Source organism: Glandiceps talaboti, chromosome 1, assembly GCF_964340395.1.
Source record: "Glandiceps talaboti chromosome 1, keGlaTala1.1, whole genome shotgun sequence".
Lineage (NCBI taxonomy): Eukaryota > Metazoa > Hemichordata > Enteropneusta > Spengelidae > Glandiceps > Glandiceps talaboti.
Genome location: NC_135549.1, coordinates 7,055,223 through 7,077,500, shown reverse-complemented (window position 1 = coordinate 7,077,500; position 22,278 = coordinate 7,055,223). Strand labels below are relative to the sequence as shown.

Here is a 22,278-nt window from a genome sequence, read left to right as displayed (position 1 = left end):
ACTGCCAACGTACTTTTAATACGATGTAACTGTAACGAAACGCTACTGGGCCAAACCATTTCATGGTGTGGAAGGCAAAGAGATGAACACCAAAAATTCATCTTCAAATCTTATCAGTTGTCCCCGTGGCTATCCATTGCAATAACACATAGTACACATAGAATTGTTTATAAAGATGTCTTAGTGCTCATCCCTTTTTAGCCGATATAAGCGATATTGAATTCTTTGAAAAGTACCGTCAGACAATTGCAAGTTTGCTTGCCATTTCTGCTTCTACAACTCATTTTCTTTACGGATTTATTCACCGCGATGTTTTCCAACACCCAAATAATGTTTCGAGAGTGATTTTTCTTGCAAAAGAAGAGCTATTCAACACTATGTGATTGTGTTCTTTTACATTTCAGTTTACATAGATGGGATATATTTTCAAACTGATTACGAGAGGTGATAATACATGTAATACACGCATTTAGGTTTTACATCGAATTTATATTTTTTTTAACAACCATGATCACAGTGTGAAAAGTAGAGAAAGAAGACACAACATCAATATTTGATGAATCATTTTGATTGTCTCTACACTTCTCCAATGTGTTTTTACTTTTTATGATAATCTGGTCAGAACAGATTGTATTGAAACAATTATATAATTATGTAAATATCTTACGTTGCACCGTCAGCTTGCTTTATGCATATCGTTGCCAAAATTAACGTCGTCCACGTCCAATTCCGCATTTAATTATTATAGCAGTATTTTACTAGTATTCACACTCAGACAAAACACTGTTAGGACTTAAAGACCCCTTCTCAGTGTTTCTCGTATTACTTGATGATGTGTACTGTGATGCATCAAGGTATTTAAATATTTATATTTCGCCTGAATATGAGCGGAGTGACTTATGGCCCAGTTATTTCCACCCTGTAGATACTAGCGAATACAGAGCACGACTTATATCAACCGTCTGTCATGGCGTAGGTGGATTCTTGGCTATATCATGTATGCAGTATTCAACTCCAAAAAGGAGAACAGTTGTGACATAGGACCCCATTTTTTCTGTTTCTCATTGTTTTTCATAGAACTATGGGTCGGCTGGTCGATTAAAAAATCATCTTCTTCATGTTTCTCTGTCTCTCATTTTCCTCCTCTCTATCTTCTTTTATTAAATTCCTGGTAACAAGTCCTTTCCCAGCTTCTCCACACAATTGACAATGATTCTCCTCTAAAACCCTCCCCTCCCACTTGAAAAACTTCCGTCATGAAAGCGTCGCCGCTGCCGCCATGACTGTAGCTGACATTGACAGTCCAGGCACTTGCATATTATTGCAAGAGAGGGCACTGTTCTACAAAATATTGGGGGATGGGCGAAATAAACAAAACAATTGATGTTGGAGCTGGACATTTGGGGCGGTCGGGTAATGAAAAACAGGGAAAAAATAGGATCACCCTTAGCATACTTGTGAGACAAATCACGGACATACAACTTATACACAATGTCTGATTTTCGTAATACACGTGTAAAAGATACCGAATAATCACCTTAAAATGATAACAAATTAATTTAAGATGAAATGATAATTGATGCAATCTATAATAAGATCTTATATATGTACATTGCATATAATTTCATACATGTAGTGTGCGAATTACTGTTTGACTTCATGTTTAGCGGCAGTACATGTATTAAGCGCACCTTAGAAACTAGATTTTTTTCCTTCCTTCATTTATTTTCAATTTTCCAATAATAGCCACTTGAATGACACTCACACGAATTTTTATTGATTCTTCGCCTTGAGGGATTCATGTCCGATACACTGATTTCCTTGTGTCATGAACTCTGAATGAGACCCATCCCTTTTTTCTATCCTGCTCACTGTTAAATAGAAGGCGCCTGTTGAAAAGATAACGTATCAAAAATTGATGAAATAGTAGATGATATGTTGCCCTTTCCTGAGATATGGTGAACTTATCACAAACTTCGTGAATGCCATTGAAATTAATTTCATGTCAATTAGAACATAAGCTACGGTCGAAGGTATAACTCTACACACAGTACAGTCAAAGTTAGACTTTCTGAAGACTCCCATATGATTATACTTTGATACGAACTGCTCTGCACTTCATCGAGTGAAGATGTTGAAATACCGTTTCTGGTTGCATACTGGGACTTTTCTTATATCGGCCCACATAATTATATCTGTCAAATTATGGCTAAAGACCGTGGACAAGATTTGAACTACGATTGTGCCCCAGTAAATCCAGTTGTATAATTGGGAACCTGGAAGGATGGATAGAGATTGCAATGTGAATGCTTGAATTCTATGCACTTACGATGGACTATGTTCCACTGGGAGTTGAGGAAGGATAAAGGCAATTGTGCTGTTATAGGTCCGTGCTGAAGATAATAATTATACCGTGCTTTGCTCATAGAGTAAAAATCGCTAAAACTATTAATAACAATAACAATATCATTATCATTATAATATAATAATATCATTTTTATTATTATGTGTAGTCACACGAAAGGGAAAACCAGCTTGCAAACACCGTGCAAGTTGAAGTCATTTATCTTTGAATGTTGTTAATATTGTCCTTCATTGTTGACATAGGTTCAGCAGCAGAGTTCGTCACTGAGGCAAAGTCCCAAGGTGCTGGTAACACAAGCAGAAGACGACGAGTCAGGGGGTAGCCCCTTTACTGCCGATAGCTTTCATAGTAAGTATAGCGTAATCATCATAGATTTCAAAGATTACTACCGACTCCTGTCAAAAAAACCAAACTCTTTTCTCCCTTTTCTATGACTCTCAAAGATTCCCTCAAGCTCACGTGTGTCCGTATTTAATATCAATGGCGGCATCGATAGGTGAAGAAAATTACATGTAGTTAGACGGCAAAATCAAAGCTCCCGCCTTCCTTTAACGTTCTTTGACAACTTTACACCCTATACGACATAGGTACATGGTTAACAGTAGAATAGTGCAATCAAATTACCGACCTTTTGTAAGAATCTCTATCAGAAGGAAAGAAACCCCTGAGATCGTAGTATCGTCTTGTACCATAAATAATCTTTCGATCAAGATACTTAGATACATTCTTTCCCAAATCCCATCAGTAGCAAATATCCTTATACACACTGTGCTTGCTTGTTCTTGCAAATAATGTACGTCATTCAATGGCTGAATCTCTCAAATAGATGTGAATGTTGTTTGATTCTATCGATCTCGATATCTAATGCACGACGAAAGACGAACAATATTAGACTCAGTAGGAATTAATTTACCCTACCTATGTCTGTCTGTCTGTCTGTCTGTCTGTCTGTCTGTCTGTCTGTCTGTCTGTCTGTGTCTGTCTGTCTGTCTGTCTGTCTGCCTGCCTGCCTGCCTGCCTGTGTCTGTCTGTCTGTCTGTCTGTCTGTCTGCCTGCCTGCCTGCCTGCCTGCCTGTCTGTCTGTCTGTCTGTCTGTCTGTCTGTCTGTCTGTCTGTCTGTCTGTCTGTCTGTCTGTCTGAGACATAAATGAATGGTTTAAACTGTTGGTACTGTTTACCATTTTCTTTGACTTTCATATTTGAGGTCAACTGTCAAGTTCATCTCCCTATTCAAAGAAATCTTATATCGTTGCAATATTTTGAAACTAGCATTGTCAGCAGTAATGTTTCTGACTTGTACTACAAGTATCTATCCAAGATATGATGAAGTACAGTTCTTTCCATCACTATCAACCACCACACTCTCCAGCCATGATAGTACAACATATCAAGATAAACATGTATAGCCTCGACTTGATTCTTTCCCTAAGGTTAGATCACAAGGTCAAATTATTGATTTTGTTCCTAGCGTCAAAACCATCTATTCTTCAACTATGCTTGATGCTTTCTGTTCTACATATCTTAAACAAATACATAACAACAGATGTATTTTCTTCAACGTAAACATGTTAATTTGCATTATATACCTGTTTTTTTGATAATGTTCGTTAGTTTGCAATAATTTACTAAAACCTAATATTGCCGTTGGTATTTAAACATGTTGCAATGATGATTATAAAAACTAAAATTGTTCGAGAGATACTGTGACTATGTTACGTGCCACAAACAGATGGTTGGATGAAATACGAGTAAGCCCTAGTCATTGGGAGATGTCCATCACACGATTAATTCGGATTCAAGTAACGCACTATAGTTGTAATGATACCATGCATTACAATCTGCCTGTAGGTTCGCAAGAATCACTCGTCAGTGAAACCAGCTCGTTAACTGTTCCCCTGCCAGAAACTTTACAAACTAGGACATCGTATTACAAAGACAACATGGTAAGTTCAAACATAGCATTACTATACTTATAAGATTGATTATCATTATTTTGTTACTCTGAACTTATTTTTCATGAGCGATAACTGAAATTCCGTTGTCAGGTGTGCTTTGGGGAATACATTTACCAACGCACGACTTGTTGGCAACCTATCGCCCATAATGACGTCATTGGTCAAACTTTTCACAATGTCCTGGTCACAAGCTGGATATTTCACCAGATATAATTTGATGAATGACTATATAACAGCATGATATTTTGTTATTAATGAGAAAGTCTCCCGAAGTAATTTAGCTGAGTTGCGTTATCTGTAAAGATGCACAGTGTATAAGGACTGTCGTCATTTTAAATGGATATACCTCACGTCAGGTCTGTCGATTTCAAAGTTAATTTCAAGGAGAGTTAAAGGACACATGAATACAGCCCCCTGGTAATATTGACAAAAGTAATACATGTTATGATAATACCTGATATGAGAAAACCATTAAAAATACATTATCTACATTGATGACGTAAGCAGATTTTTCTAGGATACGTGTGAAAGATACCTCTGTTTGAACAAACAGTTGTTTACTTTCGAATGCCAAGACATTTTTGTAGTCGAGTAAATCAACGGTGCAGAGTATAGATAAATTGTATGTATTGCGTATTTGTGAAGAGTTTTATATAGAACGAAGTAGGTGTTTTAAAGTGAAACGAATGTATGTACCATTGTACATTGTACATGCTAAATGTAGATAGAAATTGATTATGAAGTTTCCTCTTAGTCATTTCTTGATATGTGCAAAAGCATTGCCTCCTTTAAGAGATATGTGAACTAGAATAATAGCGATGTTACAAATTGAAAACAACTGATAAAAACAAACACTGATGATCGTAGACATTGCCTATTCAAATACTCTATAAAGTCACCGTACCGATCAATCAAATGGCAAACTATATGCGTACATTATCAGGATCCAAAGAAAACTCTGATCTACGACGACGTCACAGGATTAATCGATCAGGTAAACTTTACTGAACAAATACGTTAAAAGTTTGCTCTTAAAATTTCCATGGATGTCGAACGTCAGTTAGCAGAGAATTCCAAAGTTGTGAAGCAATATTTGAGAAGGTATCACCGTGGACGGGATATGGCATTAACACAATCGTGTTAGTACGAGGGAAAGACACATGACAGGGATTTATTAAGTGATTCGTCATCCTGGAACTTATAAATTGACTTGAAATCATTTGATAATAATATTTGTAGTTAAGGTATGACTCATCCCTGAATTAATCCAAATCAGACTCGGCCCTCAAATCTGCACTAGCTGTAACTGTGGAACCATTTTATGAAACTGTTCAGTTAGATATAAGGCCCACTTAGATAAAAGGATTAAAATGTAGGTGTTAAAAAACAAATTGTTTAGCAGAGCTATAGAAAAAGTTGGCTCATGGCTACACTGATAAGATAACGCCAATGTGAGAACCTGGGATAAGAAAGATCAATATATCTTAAATCGTGACTAAACTTTTCTCTGAATTTAGACGGAAAAAAGGTTGAAATGTGTCTAAAGCTACGGGAAAGTACATTTTTCGAGATAAAACCTTTACAGAAATCGAAGAGATTTCAATTTGTTTATTGTTTGTATGTACAGTACAATATTTGTGGCATCGGGTTGATATTAATAACATGTACAGGGTCTCATGTAGTCATTTCACTGTATCTATCCAAGTGGAATGTCAAGCAAACAATTACAATGTAATAAAAACGTCTTGTATGTTGTTTGACGTTTACTAGTCGTAATGAGCTCGTCATTGCTTCGTCATTAGAGAAATAAACAGTAAGCTTTTAAAATACTGTTATGTAGGAGAGATGAAATCCAACGGCAAAGAGGAAATAATGTAAGTGGACACTAGAAACACGTACCGTTTCCATGGCAACGAACAAACACATTTTCATCTAGTCATGCACAGTCCTTGCTAAAAATAAACCAATATACGAAAGATTACTTTTGTGTTGTTTTTGTTGTTTTGTTAAAGATTAAAACAGTCCAGGCTTATATATAACAATCTCCCCCCCCCCCCATAAACATGTACATCAGAGCCCGTTTTGCTCTTTATAGTTATATGCACCTTTTTACGCATCAAATGTGTTTACTATGACCGATGAAGACATGGTGATGTACTGGCAGGTGAGCTAACGTGAATATGTCATATAAATTGAAATTAATCAACACCGCTACGATACGCTGCTTGACGTTTTAGTGAATTGGGTATATAAAAATCCTCAATCACATAGTACAGTCACTGCACAAATTTACATGCTGTAGGTGTTTTTTAATGGTGGATATAGTTTTGATAAGTGTACTGATATAATGGGATATAGAGATCCCTGTCTGTTCTCATTTTATGTAAAGTGATCCATTTACAATGACAGTGGAGCAATTAAAGTAAAGACCAAATCGCGCAATTATATCCACAAACTTTATTTCTACTGGACTAGTGAAAAACAAAAAATCAAAATTTCTTCAGTTCTTCAAAAAATGTTCCCGCCTTAGCTCTAATTTGCCATCGGTGTTTACCAGCAGATGAACTGGTATCATAAAGTCGACTTCAAATTGTGGGGAATGATATTCTAAAATGTGATAACGAGGTTATTCACCAGGGTAAAAAGATGACAAACAATTGATCAAAACCTGTTTAGTGATTAATGAAGATGTAGAATTATGGATTACAAACGAATCTAAAAATAATTATACAGTAAAGGTTAAAGGTTAAATGTTGAACTATATAATCCCAGACGGTGGTGAATTAAGTTGACACGCTCAGGTAAAGAAACACTACGCGCCAATTTCCTCTAAAATCAACTCCCGTCTACACACTGTTCAAACGACTATCAGTGACAGTGATGTAATCTAGTGCCTGCAGCTGGACTTTCCTGTCAAATTTAGTAATGAAAACACGTTCATCAGTCGTTTGGCTGATTTTTTACCCTAGAAATAAATACTAGGTAAGGTTGATGTAATGTTTGTGTAGAACTGTAATCCTATAGTGACATGTTTGACTTGGATTAGAAATTGATTATTTGATAATGTAACCAAAACCTTTCATTCCATATACAAGCGATTTTTCTGGATTTCTGGGGCATCTTTTGTGATTTTGTTTTTTTAATCTAACCCCGTTTCGATATCATTTTGATTCGCAATAGCCCAGCACGACAGGTGTTCTATCACGTCAAATAGACCACAATTTGCCTGTAAACAAATACACTTCGTTTGACCCCTCTCCGCTTTTGTCTGTATTTCACCTGTAACATATATAATCGATTTCTTTCTTTCGATCTGCCTCACACATCCCACGAGGTGGTTTCAATTTCCATTTCGACTAAAGAAGATGCGAAGACGTTGGGTTATTTTATGCCTGATTAGTTGTAGATTTGTCCCACGATACTTGGATCGTTCAGTCTGACGTTGTGAGAACCTCGGGTTGTACACCACATAGATAAATTGTGTCAGTCGACAGAATAAATTCTAAACGACAGGCAGAAAGTTATTTTTGAACATAAAAGACTGCTTTAAATCATCGTTGTCGGGACATGCTCTAATATTTTCATTCCCACCAAAACTATTGATTTTTGTATCTTGATGATATGTAGACTGTTTCAGGTCATGTTATTATATCACTTACATTTCATGTATTATATTTATTGCAATAGTTTTTGGATGTTTTGGATTAGGGAGGGAGTGTTTTTGTTTCTGGGGGTGTGCCAATACATTTAGACTTTTTTCAGGCGTCGATAAAAAGCTATAATTGTTGTTTCCGATTTCAGGTGAAATGTTCCTCGGGTTCAGATAATCCGACAGACGAAGAAGATGACTTGCGTCCACCGCCATCGGCATTTCGACGAAGACGTGGAGCGATGACGTCAGAGACATTACGTAACACGTTACAAGTTCAGGTATTGTCGATGTCACACGAGGAATACTGTAGGGTCAATCAATAACACATTGCATTGTCTTTCATTTTTCCACCTCCCGGGCTTACATTTGAAAATCCAGAGAATACCATGGTTTTTTTCCACATTTTCACCTTCTCTCAGTTTAAAGATATATGTATATAAGCTTATATATTATAGATATACATGCTACTAGTACTATATCAATGACACTGGAAAGTCTTCGAACTATTCCTCGCATCACCTTCCTTACATTTCAAACATATAGACTTGCATTATTATTAATGGCCTATTAATACACCACGATATGTCGATGTGCTGTTATTTGTTCATACAATAAACGTGTCAATGCGACTATCAGTAACACGTCCCAGATTTCATTAGTGGCCTCATTTACATTGTCATCACAACCATTATGAATAAGGTATTTATTTAGCTATTTTAGTGATATTAGTAATCTAGTTGTCGTCTGTACTAAATCAACACTTTTTAAAGAAAATCATAAATTCTAGGTAGGATGACGTAGTGTGATAACAATGATAAATTACGCAATTTGAACACTGTCACAGCAATTCAATACTTTAACATGTTATTATATTTTATTGAAATAGGATTCCATACAAGACGAAGGAGATGAAAGACCAGGGTAAGAATGACGTAGTACTTACACATCAACAAAATTAAAGCAAATGGCACTTTTACAATAACCTAATTTAGCAATCGAAAATGGAATACAATTACCCAAAAAATGTAATGTTGGATAACCTATCAGATCACCGTCCGAGGGCGTCTTACTAGTATACCTTTCATTAACGAAAATCACATCATATTTGCTATTAAGAATTTGAATATGACAACGCGCTATTAGTGATCACAGTCAAGGGTCAAGGGTCAAGGTGCAGGATTTCTAAAATGCTTAATACTTACAACAATACGAAGGATTTACATGTAACTGAGTTGTAGGATTTGAAAGCACGAATGACGATAATACATGTCCATATAATTGGTCCATCTTGCATTTCATATATATTTACAGAATTGAGAATCGTCGTCCCAGTGCTCACATTGTTAGTTTACCATCACTCAACATTTCACCCGGTGATCTACATGTGGTTGATGGCGTTCCGATTCCTGGACTTGAGAGTGGTACAAGTCAGGTCCTGGCAAGTGAGTATATGGTCTGAATATTAAACCAGTGGAAGTATTTCAAAGAAGTGACAATATAATGCAGCAGGACGACTGTCTTCACACAAACAGCTGAACATGTAGTAACTTATGAAATCATATCAAGAAAAAGGATTTCATTGTTTATTTATATTCTTCAACAAAGCAAACTTCAAAAAGTCACCACTTTGCCATTCGTTATCACCCATCCATTGTGTTTGTATATTTACCATGCTTTTGAGGAAATACTAGTATGCATTGTCGATGACGTCATGAGCTATTACTATTGAAACCGACGTCAAAGTTGTGTCAGTTTTTGGGTGCCAGTGTTGAAGGTGGCTACTCAGTAACAACTCCATTTTTCCTATCCTTCTTTCATATGAAGGGCTCACTGCTGGATATTTTTCAGGTAAATCACGCGAATCCACGCATGCGTGTGTCAAGTTAATACACTCGTCCAAGCATGCGCTGATCGCTTCCTAAATTTATAACATTCCGATCAGAAGTTTGAGTGAGGTACCCCTATCAAAACTCGTTTAAACATTGAATTTGTGCTAATCTAGAAAGTTTTGGTGAATTTAACACGAACTTGGGTGCCCCCTCCCTGTTTCACTCGACTCTGGTCATATCTCAATATATATTACAGTCATATATACTAACATTTAACGGTGCAATCTAGCTAATTCATGCTATAACTGTAAATCATCACTGTGCATTAACATAGCAGACATGGTTTCTTAGAGAGTGCACGTAGTACAAGAATTCTTTCAGATTAACACCATGAGTGTATTTCTAAAGTGGTTATGGGTGTAACTTGTCTTTGTTTATTATCTATCTAATCAACGAAAGGACTCTGTCAAATTTTAAAAAAAATAAAACAAGAGGAATCATTGATTTAGATGAATACTTTATTTAATCCACTACATTTTGGTTTCTGCGAGTTTTATGCGGCTATATGTTCGAATCTATAGCACTTTTCTCGGACTTTGGAAGGAAAGTGAAAACATTATAGATGTAGGCCTAATTGAGATCAGGTGGTTTAATGTAGTTTCAAGTACTAGTTGCCTGCAAACAACAACGTCATTTAATACACTAGTGAAGATGCAATACCATCCTTACTGTATTATTACAAGGCAAAACGCAGTGATGAGTGCAGCCAAAAGAGAGAGACAGAGACATCGAAAGCTAACTTTAGCGATAGATTCTCAGTTTCAGGTTGACCAACTAATGATATGGCCTTTAATTTCAACGAGTACCGTTAAAACTTTACGTTTTAAGAATTATTCATGAAAAAGGGTAAGCGGAAAACTGCATCAACATCATTTTGTCATAACTTGTAAAATTATCGGACAGGTTCAGTCTGAAACATGGTTCCAGGGTCCTTTCTTGGTTTTGATGTCTTGACATTTCCTCTCAATAATTTATAGTATATACTTTGTAGTTTCTACAAGTAGTTACAGAATTCTCGTTCGTGTAATCTTTCTCCTTATTTCGTGGATTTTTTCGTAAAACTAGTGTGATTTCTTAAAACGACTTTGCAGTGACGTAATAGGTGATGGTTGGTTGTAGTGTTTTGAAGACTTAAATTTTGTTTTGAGTTTGTTAAATTAAAGTAGTTTAGTCAGCGAGTGGAGATTATTTTTTTAGGGAAAAGCCTTTTACTCATCTTTCAGATTATTTACAAGGCAAAACAGAGTTATACGATTCGTACCAGTCCTTAACAGACAGTGCAGAGGGTAAGGAACGGTAATCATTTCTCGTCCTGACGTCGTAAGATCCCGCCAAATTTTGTCATCCTGGTGTACCGTCCGCTATCGTATGCCACACAATTCATGCCACCCCAATGCTTTGAAATTGTGCTAACAGAAATCATGAACGAAATCACACTGCTACTAAAAAAAAGAGCTCAAATCCACCGCTTTTTAATATTGCGAAAAAAAGCCTGCATAATTGTGCAAACACGCAAGTAAAGCTGCACAATTATTTGATGGATTTAGGAGATTGTTGTATTTGTCAGATCCCATCGTGTTATTCAACCCCAGTCCAGTCTACCCTGTTGATATCTCTAGTTGTAGGTGGCAGTTCCTTGACCAACTTAGCCCAGACTTGCCATGGTCACAATCACAAGCTAAACGGTAATTTGTGATATAGTGACCAAGACTAGTCTCTTGGCTTCGACCAACTATGTCGTCGACAACCTTAGACTCGACCTGTATACAGAGGTCAAACCAGTGATCACATTGTTCGTCAAACAGGCGTTTATGTTTCATTTACAGAAGGCAAGAAACCAGCCCGTTCAACGTGGACATTGCGTCGGTCAAAGGTGAGAGAGTATGGAGCATTCTCATTCTCATTCCACTTTAACTTCTACCACTAGCTAACTTTTAGAATTAGAAAGAAAATCTTTTTATTACATGTGTTTATTTACAGGGGAATTTTGTCATTTGACAACAGTTTGCGAACTTAGATAATAGTATTTGAAAGTATACCTAAACTTCGCGAAAACAAAATGGCAAGAGTTTGTAGGCACGTCATTGGTCTATTCCAATCGTTTGTGATAGTACATGTATTTATAAACAAACTTTATTCCTTTTTTGTCTTTTCACAGAAAGAGAAGGACAAGGATAAAGACAGAACATCATCACTAGAAGATTTAAGTCAAGTGTTAAACAACATCAAAGTTAAAGAAATTGATGATTTTGATTTCTCCAAGTATAAGGTGAGCCATTAAACATCGTCTGCTATGACCACTTGTCTATCCCAACGACAAACCTAACGAATTTGTGTGCATTTTGAACTGTTGCTTTCAGAGAAAAGCCAGTGGGGTGATTTACATGTGTTATTCAAACATATATGAAATTGCGAATAAGGGAGGGGAAAATCTACTGAACACTTCCAATAGTCATTTTTACACACAGCTTGGCAGTCTTCGTAATCTAATTTCAGTATTTTTTTTCTGATACAACCCAACCCCAAGGTCCGTTTTGGATATATGAATAATACATTTTACTGGTACAGGATTACTAGTATTTCATATGTCGCGCCAACTCCCTTTCTAATATTTATGTTTGATATTCAAAATCGGTAAGTCATAAAATTTACAAGATGTAATCTTTAAAGGTTGTGAAATTTAAGGAGTTGTTCACGACATTTTGTTTAATTTGTACCCAATTTCGTTTTTTGTTATCTAGGCTAAAAATTGGCGGGAGTTTGTTGGACCGGAAAAATCTAATGTTCCGCTAACAGACACGGAAAGCAAACGCCGAGAAGCGGTTTGGGAAATTTTACAAGGCGAATGTGTATATCTACTCGACCACCTAATGGTGCTAAGAAATGTAAGCATTTTAAATTATTTAATGTGGCACCATCGTCAACTTTTAAATAGTAATATTGTTAACTGTTAATACTAACTATTGTTAATTATTCTTTGAACAATTTTGTATCAAACATTGTAGGGGTTTACTTGCAGCGTACCATGTAAAGCAATCTCATTTTTTGGGGGCGAACAGATCACGTGAAAAAGGAATGTCCGAAATCTTTTCGACCACAAATATCAGGTCGTTCCCACGACGGTGTCTATTCATAACATAACATGTTATTATTTGCTGTTGTTGTGTTACGTGTAATAACACTTATATTGAACTAGTATACAATGGAAGCCAGTTTAACCTGAAACAGAACCTTGTCTGAGTCGACAAATGAAATATCTTAGCAACGTAACACAGTTATTTCACCATCTGGTACGACAAAAGTCTTGCTACATTTCTTTGCACGCGCTACAATTATACTCGATCCACTAATACTTTTTTTCGGTGTTTTACGAAAAAATAATCAAAATTATTTGATTAAAGGGTAATTCACACCCGTGACAGTATTAAAATGTAACAATATTAATACTTAGATCCTTGTCGAGAAAGACGGTAACTAAAATATACTATTGTTAGTAAAGCCTGTAGTGGGCCAGATGATTACTACGATTTTGGCGAGCTGAACGACGTTCTGTTTCAGGCAGTTCAGCAATTTTTATACTCAACGCTGACGTCATGTGAGGTCAAAGTTCACAGCGAACAACTGTTGCAGTATTTATATTAAAATGTGTATAAGCTTGCTAGTACATGTACATATATATAACATTTTCTGGCACGCTTATTGTGTTGACAGCAATGTGTTCACACACGGTGTTAGTATAATGTTAAATGATACCGGGTAGTAGTCTTTGGACCTTTAGAAATGACAAGTTTCAACGCCTAATGACATTTGACGTATTGTACAGCTCACACACTGACCTGTCAATCATACATTAGATAAAAAAAAAGATAATACAAATAGACACAATGATAACAAAGGGTCTGAAAACCTAAAACTGTTGGACAAAGGCTTTTAGTAAAATAATATAACAACAAAAATGGGTTTCAATTCTAAAAGAATTGTTGTTAGACACTATCAAATAGTTTACAAAGCAATTATGAACTGGTGAATGCTGAATATTAATCACGGCTCCAATGTCAATCCTCAATTAATGAATTTTGCTTTTGTTTTGCTTTTCAGGCATTTTTGGAACCTCTGAAAGATGTTCAGGTCGAGGGACATTTGATGTTCGTGGAACCGTCGAAATTGTTCGCTAATCTGGACGAACTTTGTCAGGTATACGATTTACTAGATAACAGCTCAGATACACTATTACACTGCCTGAGATTTCAGCATTGTTAAAATATAATAACAAAAGTGTTTACTTACTACAACGACAACACATAGCGCTTTCGTGTGGTGTCTAAGACACGCTAACTTCTGGTCTGTCGAACAGAGTAAATTGTTGACATTAACTCTCAAATGCCGCTTTCAACGTTGAAGAGAGCGCTCTAGCAGTCAGTAGACGTCTACTACGCGGTGTCCAGTGTTTTCGGTGACTTTCCACTGATGTTTCTCGTGTCTCCTTTTTCACCCCTCTCTCGCTGTGTCTTTTCGTAGAGTACGTACGTCCAGTGTCTACATCAAATTTTAAAAAGTGGTGTATGATACGCTCAAACTTAAATAATTCTTCATCCAAATTAGATGGTACTCTGCTGTGATAGTAGTCCTGCTTGCATACGGATTAAGTCGTCCCTTGAGCGAAACGCGTACACCGTCTGCGAACATGACTACCGTGAAAGTGACTCTTCAGAATCGCAATATCACAATTTTCTTGGTCGCGGTCCAATGGATGTTTCGCATCTCTTCGGCCATCTAGGTCCATGGAATCGTAAAAAGGGGATACTTTATCAGATCACCCTCCGAGAATATGGGTACGATGCCCCATCTCTCTCTCTCTCTCTCTCTCTCTCTCTCTCTCTCTCTCTCTCTCTCTCTCTCTCTCTCTCTCTCTCTCTCTCTCTCTCTCTCTCTCTCTCTCTCTCTCTCTCTCTCTCTCTCTCTCTCTCTCTCTCTCTCTCTCTCTCTCTCTCTCTCTCTCTCTCTCCCGACGTGTCGAAACCCCGTAGCATAGAAATCCAGAGCTAGTTGAAGGTAAAACTTCCCGGATTTCGGAAAGAATGTGGTTTTTGAAGTGATTTTCTCCCAGATTCACTATATTAAAAAAAAAGGGGGGGGGGTTCTTTTTCATTGAAATATTAACTGGAAAAGGGGTACATATGAAATTTCGCTAACAAGCCGGGGTACCCACCAATCCATGATCGAACGACTGCCACTGCTGGGGCGTCGCGACGCGTCGGAGAGTCAGAATTGTACGGGGTGTTGGTCACCGAAAAACCCGTCCTGTAGACTACCCGAACTGTCAATCCGTGTTGACGGCCCTTTGATATGTGCTGTTTTAGAGTAAATTGTTGCAGAAAATGCCCAAATGCTAAACTCTTATGACCAGGATTCAGTGTGTTTCGAACACCTCAATTCTGGTCATAAGACCTTAGCATTTGGTTGTTTTCTGCAACAATTTACTCTAAAACAGAAGACATCGAGGGTTCCGTCAATGAGAGTTGATGCAGACACAAGTTGGTGTGGTTTCGACTGGAGTGTTTGTTTTGTCGCCTGGAACTGACGCATCTTTTGATGTGTCCTGTTTTAGAGTAAATTGTTGCACAAAACGGCAAATGCTAAGGCCTTTTGACCAGGATTGTGTGTGTTTCGAACAAGGATTGTGTGTGTTTCGAACAAGAATTGTGTGTGTCTCAAACACCCAAATGCTAAGGTTATATGACAAAAAGTGTAGTATGGTATGGTATAGTATGGTATGGTATGGTATGGTATGGTATGGTATGGTATGGTATGGTTAGGTTATGATTACGGTTAGGTTAGGTGCTATAATCCAAGAACATTGACATGTCATAGGCCTTTAAAATGGTACATTTAAGCAGTATACTCTTGTGTCAATGGTGTTTTTATCTCCCTTTTTACAGGTCAGTGTGTCATTTTGTCAAATTCTCGAACATCTTCTATCAAATGGGTTGAAAAATGAAGAATTTGGGACGACGGAAACAATAGTGTCAGCATTCAGTACGGTGAGTGAAAAATAAAAATGATAAAATGTCCAAAGAAATTTTAACGCTTGTAACCTACAGGATGGAAAATATATTGGTTTCAATAATCATTATAGTAACTTAGAAACGATTGTGACGTTTTGGTCCTTCTACTATGGATCTTGATTAGGCGTTATTAAATATCCAACCTACACTAGGTTTCAGATATCGACTAGTGAGTCTAATGTTTTCAGTAGAAGTAGACTTTGTGTATATTATTGTTCAGCTTTTATTGTTGAGGGCTGGATCACAGTGAAGACAAATTTTACCAATTTTTGTGTGTTAGTACTATTCTCCTGTCTATGTTAAGTGTCAAATACGTCAACAGCAAAATTTACAACTGCATTGAAAACCACGCTTGCTATTCTTCGGATGCGTGCTTTAATTACGATTATTAAAAGTACTTTGAAAAATAAGGTATCTTTGAGATTTCGAATTTGGCAAGACATGTTTCGTGTCACTGTCATTTTAGTGATGGCGCTGTAATACATATCGACCAAAGTATTATGATTTATAAATAAAATGTGACCGACCCACTATTACATTTGTAAGGTACTTTCATTATTAAAAGTTATGTTTGATTTTGATTTCTTTTGTAATCGGTCATACTACGAGACAAGTAGCTAAGTATGCATATACACCAGTAAACAACGTCTCAATATCTCCATTATTATGATTATTTTATATTCAGTTTGGCACCCATCAGTGTCCTGCGTATCAACGTTATTGTGTAAACTATTCTGGTGCTCTCATCTATCTTGAACATCTCAGGAAAAATCCCGATTTTTTGGAGTTTCTGAAGGTAGGTATTCAACATAGTCGTTGTACATAGCTTTACGTGTGTAGCTATGTAGCTTCACTACTACGAAGTTATTCGAATTCGCTTCTTACAAGGTTCATTGCCACTGATAGTATCTCAGCGGGTTATATAAAATATTGACGATTGTATCCCAACACGAACGTCACATTTCCATCAATAGTGCTGAATAGCGCGTATATCTTGATTTGTATCTGATTTGAAAAATATACACATTGAAAACGACGTTAAGTGTTTTTTTTCCCGAAGTGAACACACAGTGTGGCTGTATAGTTATCTCAAAGTGAGATATCAATCAATTAGAGATAGGATTCTAAACCGTGCACAAGTGTCGTGGTAATATCCTGTAATTCGGGTTACTGACACCGACGGACTGAAATGGTAAGGCTGGGGTCAGAATGTACGGGGGGGGGGTGGCTGGGGAGAAATTATTTTGGTCAAAAAAAGTTTCGCAGCCCCTCCCCCCCTTCCCCCGCCCCCCTTCAGACCATCAGCATTTTCATGCCCCCCCCCCTTTGAACCCTCAATTTTTTCATGCCCCCCTTTGAACCCTCAATTTTTTCATGCCCCCCTTTGAACCCTCAATTTTTTCATGCATGCCCCCACCGTAAATTCTGACCGCAGCCTAAGACTGATTTCTAACAAATGCACTAATCTAAAATTTTCCGTTTAATTTTGCTAGTGGTGCGAACAAGATCCGCGATGTAACAGGTTACAAGTAAGTGACCTCATGGTGGCGCCCATCCAGCATATTACTAAACTTCCACTGTTGTTGAAGAACGTTCGGAAGAAAACTCATGAGGGTGAAGAGCGAAAAGCGTTGTCTTCAACGATACAGTCCGTTGAAAATGGACTCCGTAAGTGTAATTGTAACAATTTTGATACTTTTTTTACTTTCCGAGAGAGCACAATCAGCATTGAATTTTTTCCTTCAATTTACAGAATTGTTGACGAAGTGTTGTAACTTTCATTAGTATGAACACTGACAAGTAACACGTGTTATTTGTCTGTGGTATGATTATATATGAAGGTAACTTCCAGAGTTTATACTTGTTTGAGACTCACGACGTATCTACTCTACAACACACTACATCACATGACTGTGTTGGCATGGCAATGTTACTAGTATATTCATTGAAGATAAACCCAGACTTATGACGTAATATCTATTTTGATATTTACACTTAATAGGTGAAATGGAAGGGAAGGTGAAATGGTTAGCTAACTTTGAAAGACTTCGTGAATTACATCATCTCATTTCATGGCCACCAATTGAAGACATAGATGCCAAAGTATTTGTACCAGAGGTAAGAAACTGTTGTTGGGCATGTAGTATTTGTACCAGAGGTAAGAAACTGTTGTTGGGCATGTACATATTACAGATTGTAACTTAATTGCCTGATGTATTTGATGCAGTTTGTTTTACGTTTTCAAATTCTACATTCCTGTATTGATTCAGAAGAAAATCTGTTACTGTTTGAAAAAGCTTAAATGCATGGCCACCGTTTGTAGGGTATATTGTGAGATTTGATTCATATTATCCGTGCATGTGTTTCTTTGTATAATAGATATCAAAATTCAAGCGATACAAAGTCTGAGTACCCTTAGATATACAATCAAACGAAGTATTCTTTTTAAAACACTGTCCTTTCTATTGTAGTTCTTGAGGGGCAGACTGAACAAAACTTCAAGTTGTAATATTTTAGCCAGTCCCAAACGGATTCTTCTCCACGAAGGACCAATTCTTTTAAGTGGTAAGTCTATTGTGCGCTTATTCTATTTTTGTAAGAATCTGAGTGATTTTTTATCGCCGGTTTACAGAATTGAGAAGATTCATCTATTATTATTATAGTGATAATTTCTGGATGAGCACCACTCCAGAAATAGAAGTATTGTCATAAATGTTGGGAGTCATTACATGGTTTCACAAACATTTCTCGCGATTACTAAGAACCATCAATTTTAAAACCACCTTCACCTTCATTTCATCTCCCAAGAGCTTATTACCTTTAGATTTATAGTCATGATTATTTATTGTACATCTAATATATATGCATATCAGCTTAAAGTTCAATGAAGAAACAGTGGACCGCTGGTAGACCAATGGAGGTGAAAAGGAGTTTCACTGAATGCGATGCTTTTTTGGCAATCGATTGACATATTAAGTTAATAAGTAAATTATGACACCTCTGATTGACAGACCAGTCAATATACTAAAGCAATTTATATTTCTCCCACATTGCTAAATTTGGCAGCATGCGAACTCAGCAACATGATTGCTATCGTATTTTTGTTTCAGTTGAAAACACAAAATCGCTGGAAGTTTATCTATTTCTCTTCAACGACATGGTCCTTGTAACAAAGATGCGTAAAATGACAAAGAAGAAATCGTCGATGTCCGATGGTATGTCAGTGCTGTCTTTGACTCAACAAAATATTCCACACAAGAAAGATGGTGTTCACTTTACCGTTTACAAACAGCCTATACCACTAGATCGCGTGGAACTCATCGAAGTTGAGCCGCAAGAGGGTAAGTATCAATTCATGCTAATTTCTGAATTTACAACAAATGTTTAACGGCAACTATATGTTGAAAATCGAGGGCAGCAAGTGTCATGTCATAAGCAGATTAGAATACCAGAAATAATTAAGAAGAAGCTGATGGAGGAAATCGGAGGAACAAAACAGTGGGGGAATGAACGATTGTACTTTACAGTAAATACAATAATTTTCCAAAAGAAACAAATAAATAACAAACACAAATTTATTCTCACATTGTTTTCATGTCAACTTTGGCTACTCTATATCACATATCATTGGTCATTGGCAAGTTGCCAAAACAGTTATTAAAATTAACGTAATTAAAAAGATAACAAGATGACCCTACCATCAGGGTAACATGACTCCTAGCGCACTCGTCACTCATAATACGCCACATATACTGTGTACGTGTTGTTGATGTCAATCTTTATTTTTGTTTATTTTCAAAGCCAATGGATTGAAGAATGCATTTGTTGCGCTCCATATCAGTCGGTATCAACAAGTCTTAGCTGTCCTCACCTTCCAAACAGAAAATGTGAATGCAAAGGTGAGTACACGCAATCTCTCAACACGATCCGATGAATTCTTGCGAAGCACTTTAGCATGGAAATACTTTGTCTGTTATAAGTTTACAATTTAACTTTTCCAATTGTATTAACTATTCCAAAGGGATATTTATATTTATGCACATGCTGTTTCTGCCTATCACATGTAAATGAATTCCACACTGCGATCATTAAATTGAACACCTTAAACGAGCCGACACGTTAATACTTTAATTGTAATGAATTCTTGAATTAAAGGTTTTATCATTGTTTTCTTTCAGAATGCATGGCTGACTCAGCTCCGATCGGCAAAGAACAAGTGGATAGAGCAATTACGTAATAATCGGCTTGAAAGCCAGAAAGACAATCGCAATACCAAAGACAGGAAAAGAACTTTATGAAAAGTACTCAGACTTTGTCACGTCCCAGTGAGACGACAGTGTATTGATTACAACATTTACGACTTTATCCTGACGGAGAAATTAATTGACCATTCCCAAAAAGGATTCTAGCAAAGAAAGATTATGCTTCGATGGTTACTACTCTCACTTGTTTACAGCCGCCGGCCATAGGGCTATCGGACGGACTGTCACTTTTCGGCTTTGTTCGACAGTAATCGGAAACGCAGTCTTATGATCTTGTACAAGGCTATCAAAGCTGGTCATCCATCGCTAGCTGTATTCATAACAGGCCATAGTCAAGCTACTACACCCTCTGGCAAGCTATACTAGTGCTACTGCAAGATTCAACCCGACCGTCACCATTCGACAACATTTGACGGCTTTGTTCGACAACATTTGGAAACGCAGTCCGAAGTTTTGCACAAGATTAATAAGCTGAACACATCTCACTGCATTTACATACACCAAGCTGTATAAACATTTGTACATTTACAATCATATACATCCAGAAAAATAATCAATCTTGATGTGTGAACCTTCAACAATCATCACTCAGTTACCATAGTAACAGGATAGGTTTGAGAGCACTTAATGGAATGATGGCTTATCTATTTTTCATTCAGTTCTTTCGACGTTGTATTATTTAAAATTCATAAAGCAAATACTAATATCCAGACACATCATCTATCCATTGGAATGAAATATTCGCAGAACAGGTGTAACACATCCCAAACTATCAATGGTAAATTACAACCAACCATTTTAAAAGTTGAATGCAAACAGACGAATGGGACCTTTTAAAATCTAGGTTCTTGATTTCGATGGCTCGGATGCAATTTGTCACGGATTCAAACTACATTTTAATTCTCGAATGAGCGTAAGGGGCTTGTCGTTGAATCAATGCACTCATCTGAAAGCCGGATGGTAGAAATTGACCCCAAATCAAATAACTTTGTAATAATATGCAATAACATTGATCACCGAATACCTCAATTCACAGTGAAATTAATTGTGCAGTCGTTAAGTTATAACCCAGTCATTTCAATATTCTATGTAATGCACCAGCAGCTCATTTTTGTAAGAGAGTAAACTTAAACTATACACACGGAGACGTTCATTACCAAAGACACCTTACCAAAGACAAGAGAGCATGCGCAGAAATAATACGGTCAATTTGCTGCCCAGGATTGAAATAATGTGTAATCGACTGAGTTTCACACCCACCTAATTGTCACACAGACAGTGATATTACAGAACGCACCATATTTCAAACCAAAGTTGTTGCGTGAAAGCAACCTTTGATTTACTATTTTCCCAGACTAATTGTTCGAGCTATTTTCAAGACCTAATCTACTATCACGACGTCTCAAGCCCAGTAACAAGTATACTGATAGTGGGTCAGAGATTACAACATTTCAGAACTATTCCCGATTAATACATTAGGACAGAAATGCCGTTTTTCTGTAAATGTTGTCATTTTTGTTCGATATTATGTCATATCCAAATACCAGACATTATCTCAAATTTGGGAGGGGCTGGGGAGCGGGGCTGGGGGTGTGGGAAGACTCTACATTTACAAAAATAGGTAAACAAATATAGATGTATTAATGATAATGTGGTAAATGGAGTAAATGGACGACAACAGAATGTATCTTTTGGGAACACATTGGTATCATGTTGAAAATCAAAAATCTAAAAAGACGAAGGTATGACGGGACATGGCAAGACGGGACGGGACGGGACGGGGTGAAACGGAGTTATAATTATTCTTTCTCTACACATTTGATATCACACTTCAGCGTTTGTAAGGAAACTACAAATTGTTGTATTTGACATTTCTCTATTTACAAACTAATGTTATATACGCTGACGCTTGTAAGTGTAACATATGTGTATGCACATGTTGCTATGAGGATCTATGGGCGCGGGGAGGGGGGGGGGGGTAATCTTGCTATCTATACACTGGTTGTACTGTCATTATAAATCTAGAATTGCTGGAACACTCCGGGTCGTCAACTCTAGATCTTTTGAATGTCTGCAAAACCGGTTGAGCA

The 22,278-nt window shown here is 37.0% G+C and overlaps 1 protein-coding gene across 1 annotated transcript in view; it reads left to right on the top strand.

The window, feature by feature from the left end:
* The window catches only part of LOC144437876 (uncharacterized), a 49,958-nt gene extending 28,225 nt beyond the window's left edge, over window positions 1–21,733 (top strand). The window contains exons 3-20 of the mRNA XM_078126944.1: window positions 2,608–2,713; window positions 4,214–4,308; window positions 8,122–8,250; window positions 8,859–8,893; window positions 9,284–9,414; window positions 9,797–9,820; window positions 11,688–11,734; window positions 12,020–12,130; window positions 12,603–12,746; window positions 13,960–14,055; window positions 15,801–15,902; window positions 16,612–16,722; window positions 17,420–17,594; window positions 17,929–18,044; window positions 18,398–18,491; window positions 19,037–19,267; window positions 19,728–19,825; window positions 20,105–21,733. Of these exons, the coding sequence (XP_077983070.1) occupies window positions 2,608–2,713; window positions 4,214–4,308; window positions 8,122–8,250; window positions 8,859–8,893; window positions 9,284–9,414; window positions 9,797–9,820; window positions 11,688–11,734; window positions 12,020–12,130; window positions 12,603–12,746; window positions 13,960–14,055; window positions 15,801–15,902; window positions 16,612–16,722; window positions 17,420–17,594; window positions 17,929–18,044; window positions 18,398–18,491; window positions 19,037–19,267; window positions 19,728–19,825; window positions 20,105–20,224 (1,965 nt within the window). The 3' untranslated portion in view covers window positions 20,225–21,733. The remainder of the gene's footprint in view (window positions 1–2,607; window positions 2,714–4,213; window positions 4,309–8,121; window positions 8,251–8,858; window positions 8,894–9,283; window positions 9,415–9,796; window positions 9,821–11,687; window positions 11,735–12,019; window positions 12,131–12,602; window positions 12,747–13,959; window positions 14,056–15,800; window positions 15,903–16,611; window positions 16,723–17,419; window positions 17,595–17,928; window positions 18,045–18,397; window positions 18,492–19,036; window positions 19,268–19,727; window positions 19,826–20,104) is intronic.
* The last annotated feature ends 545 nt before the right edge of the window (window positions 21,734–22,278 follow it).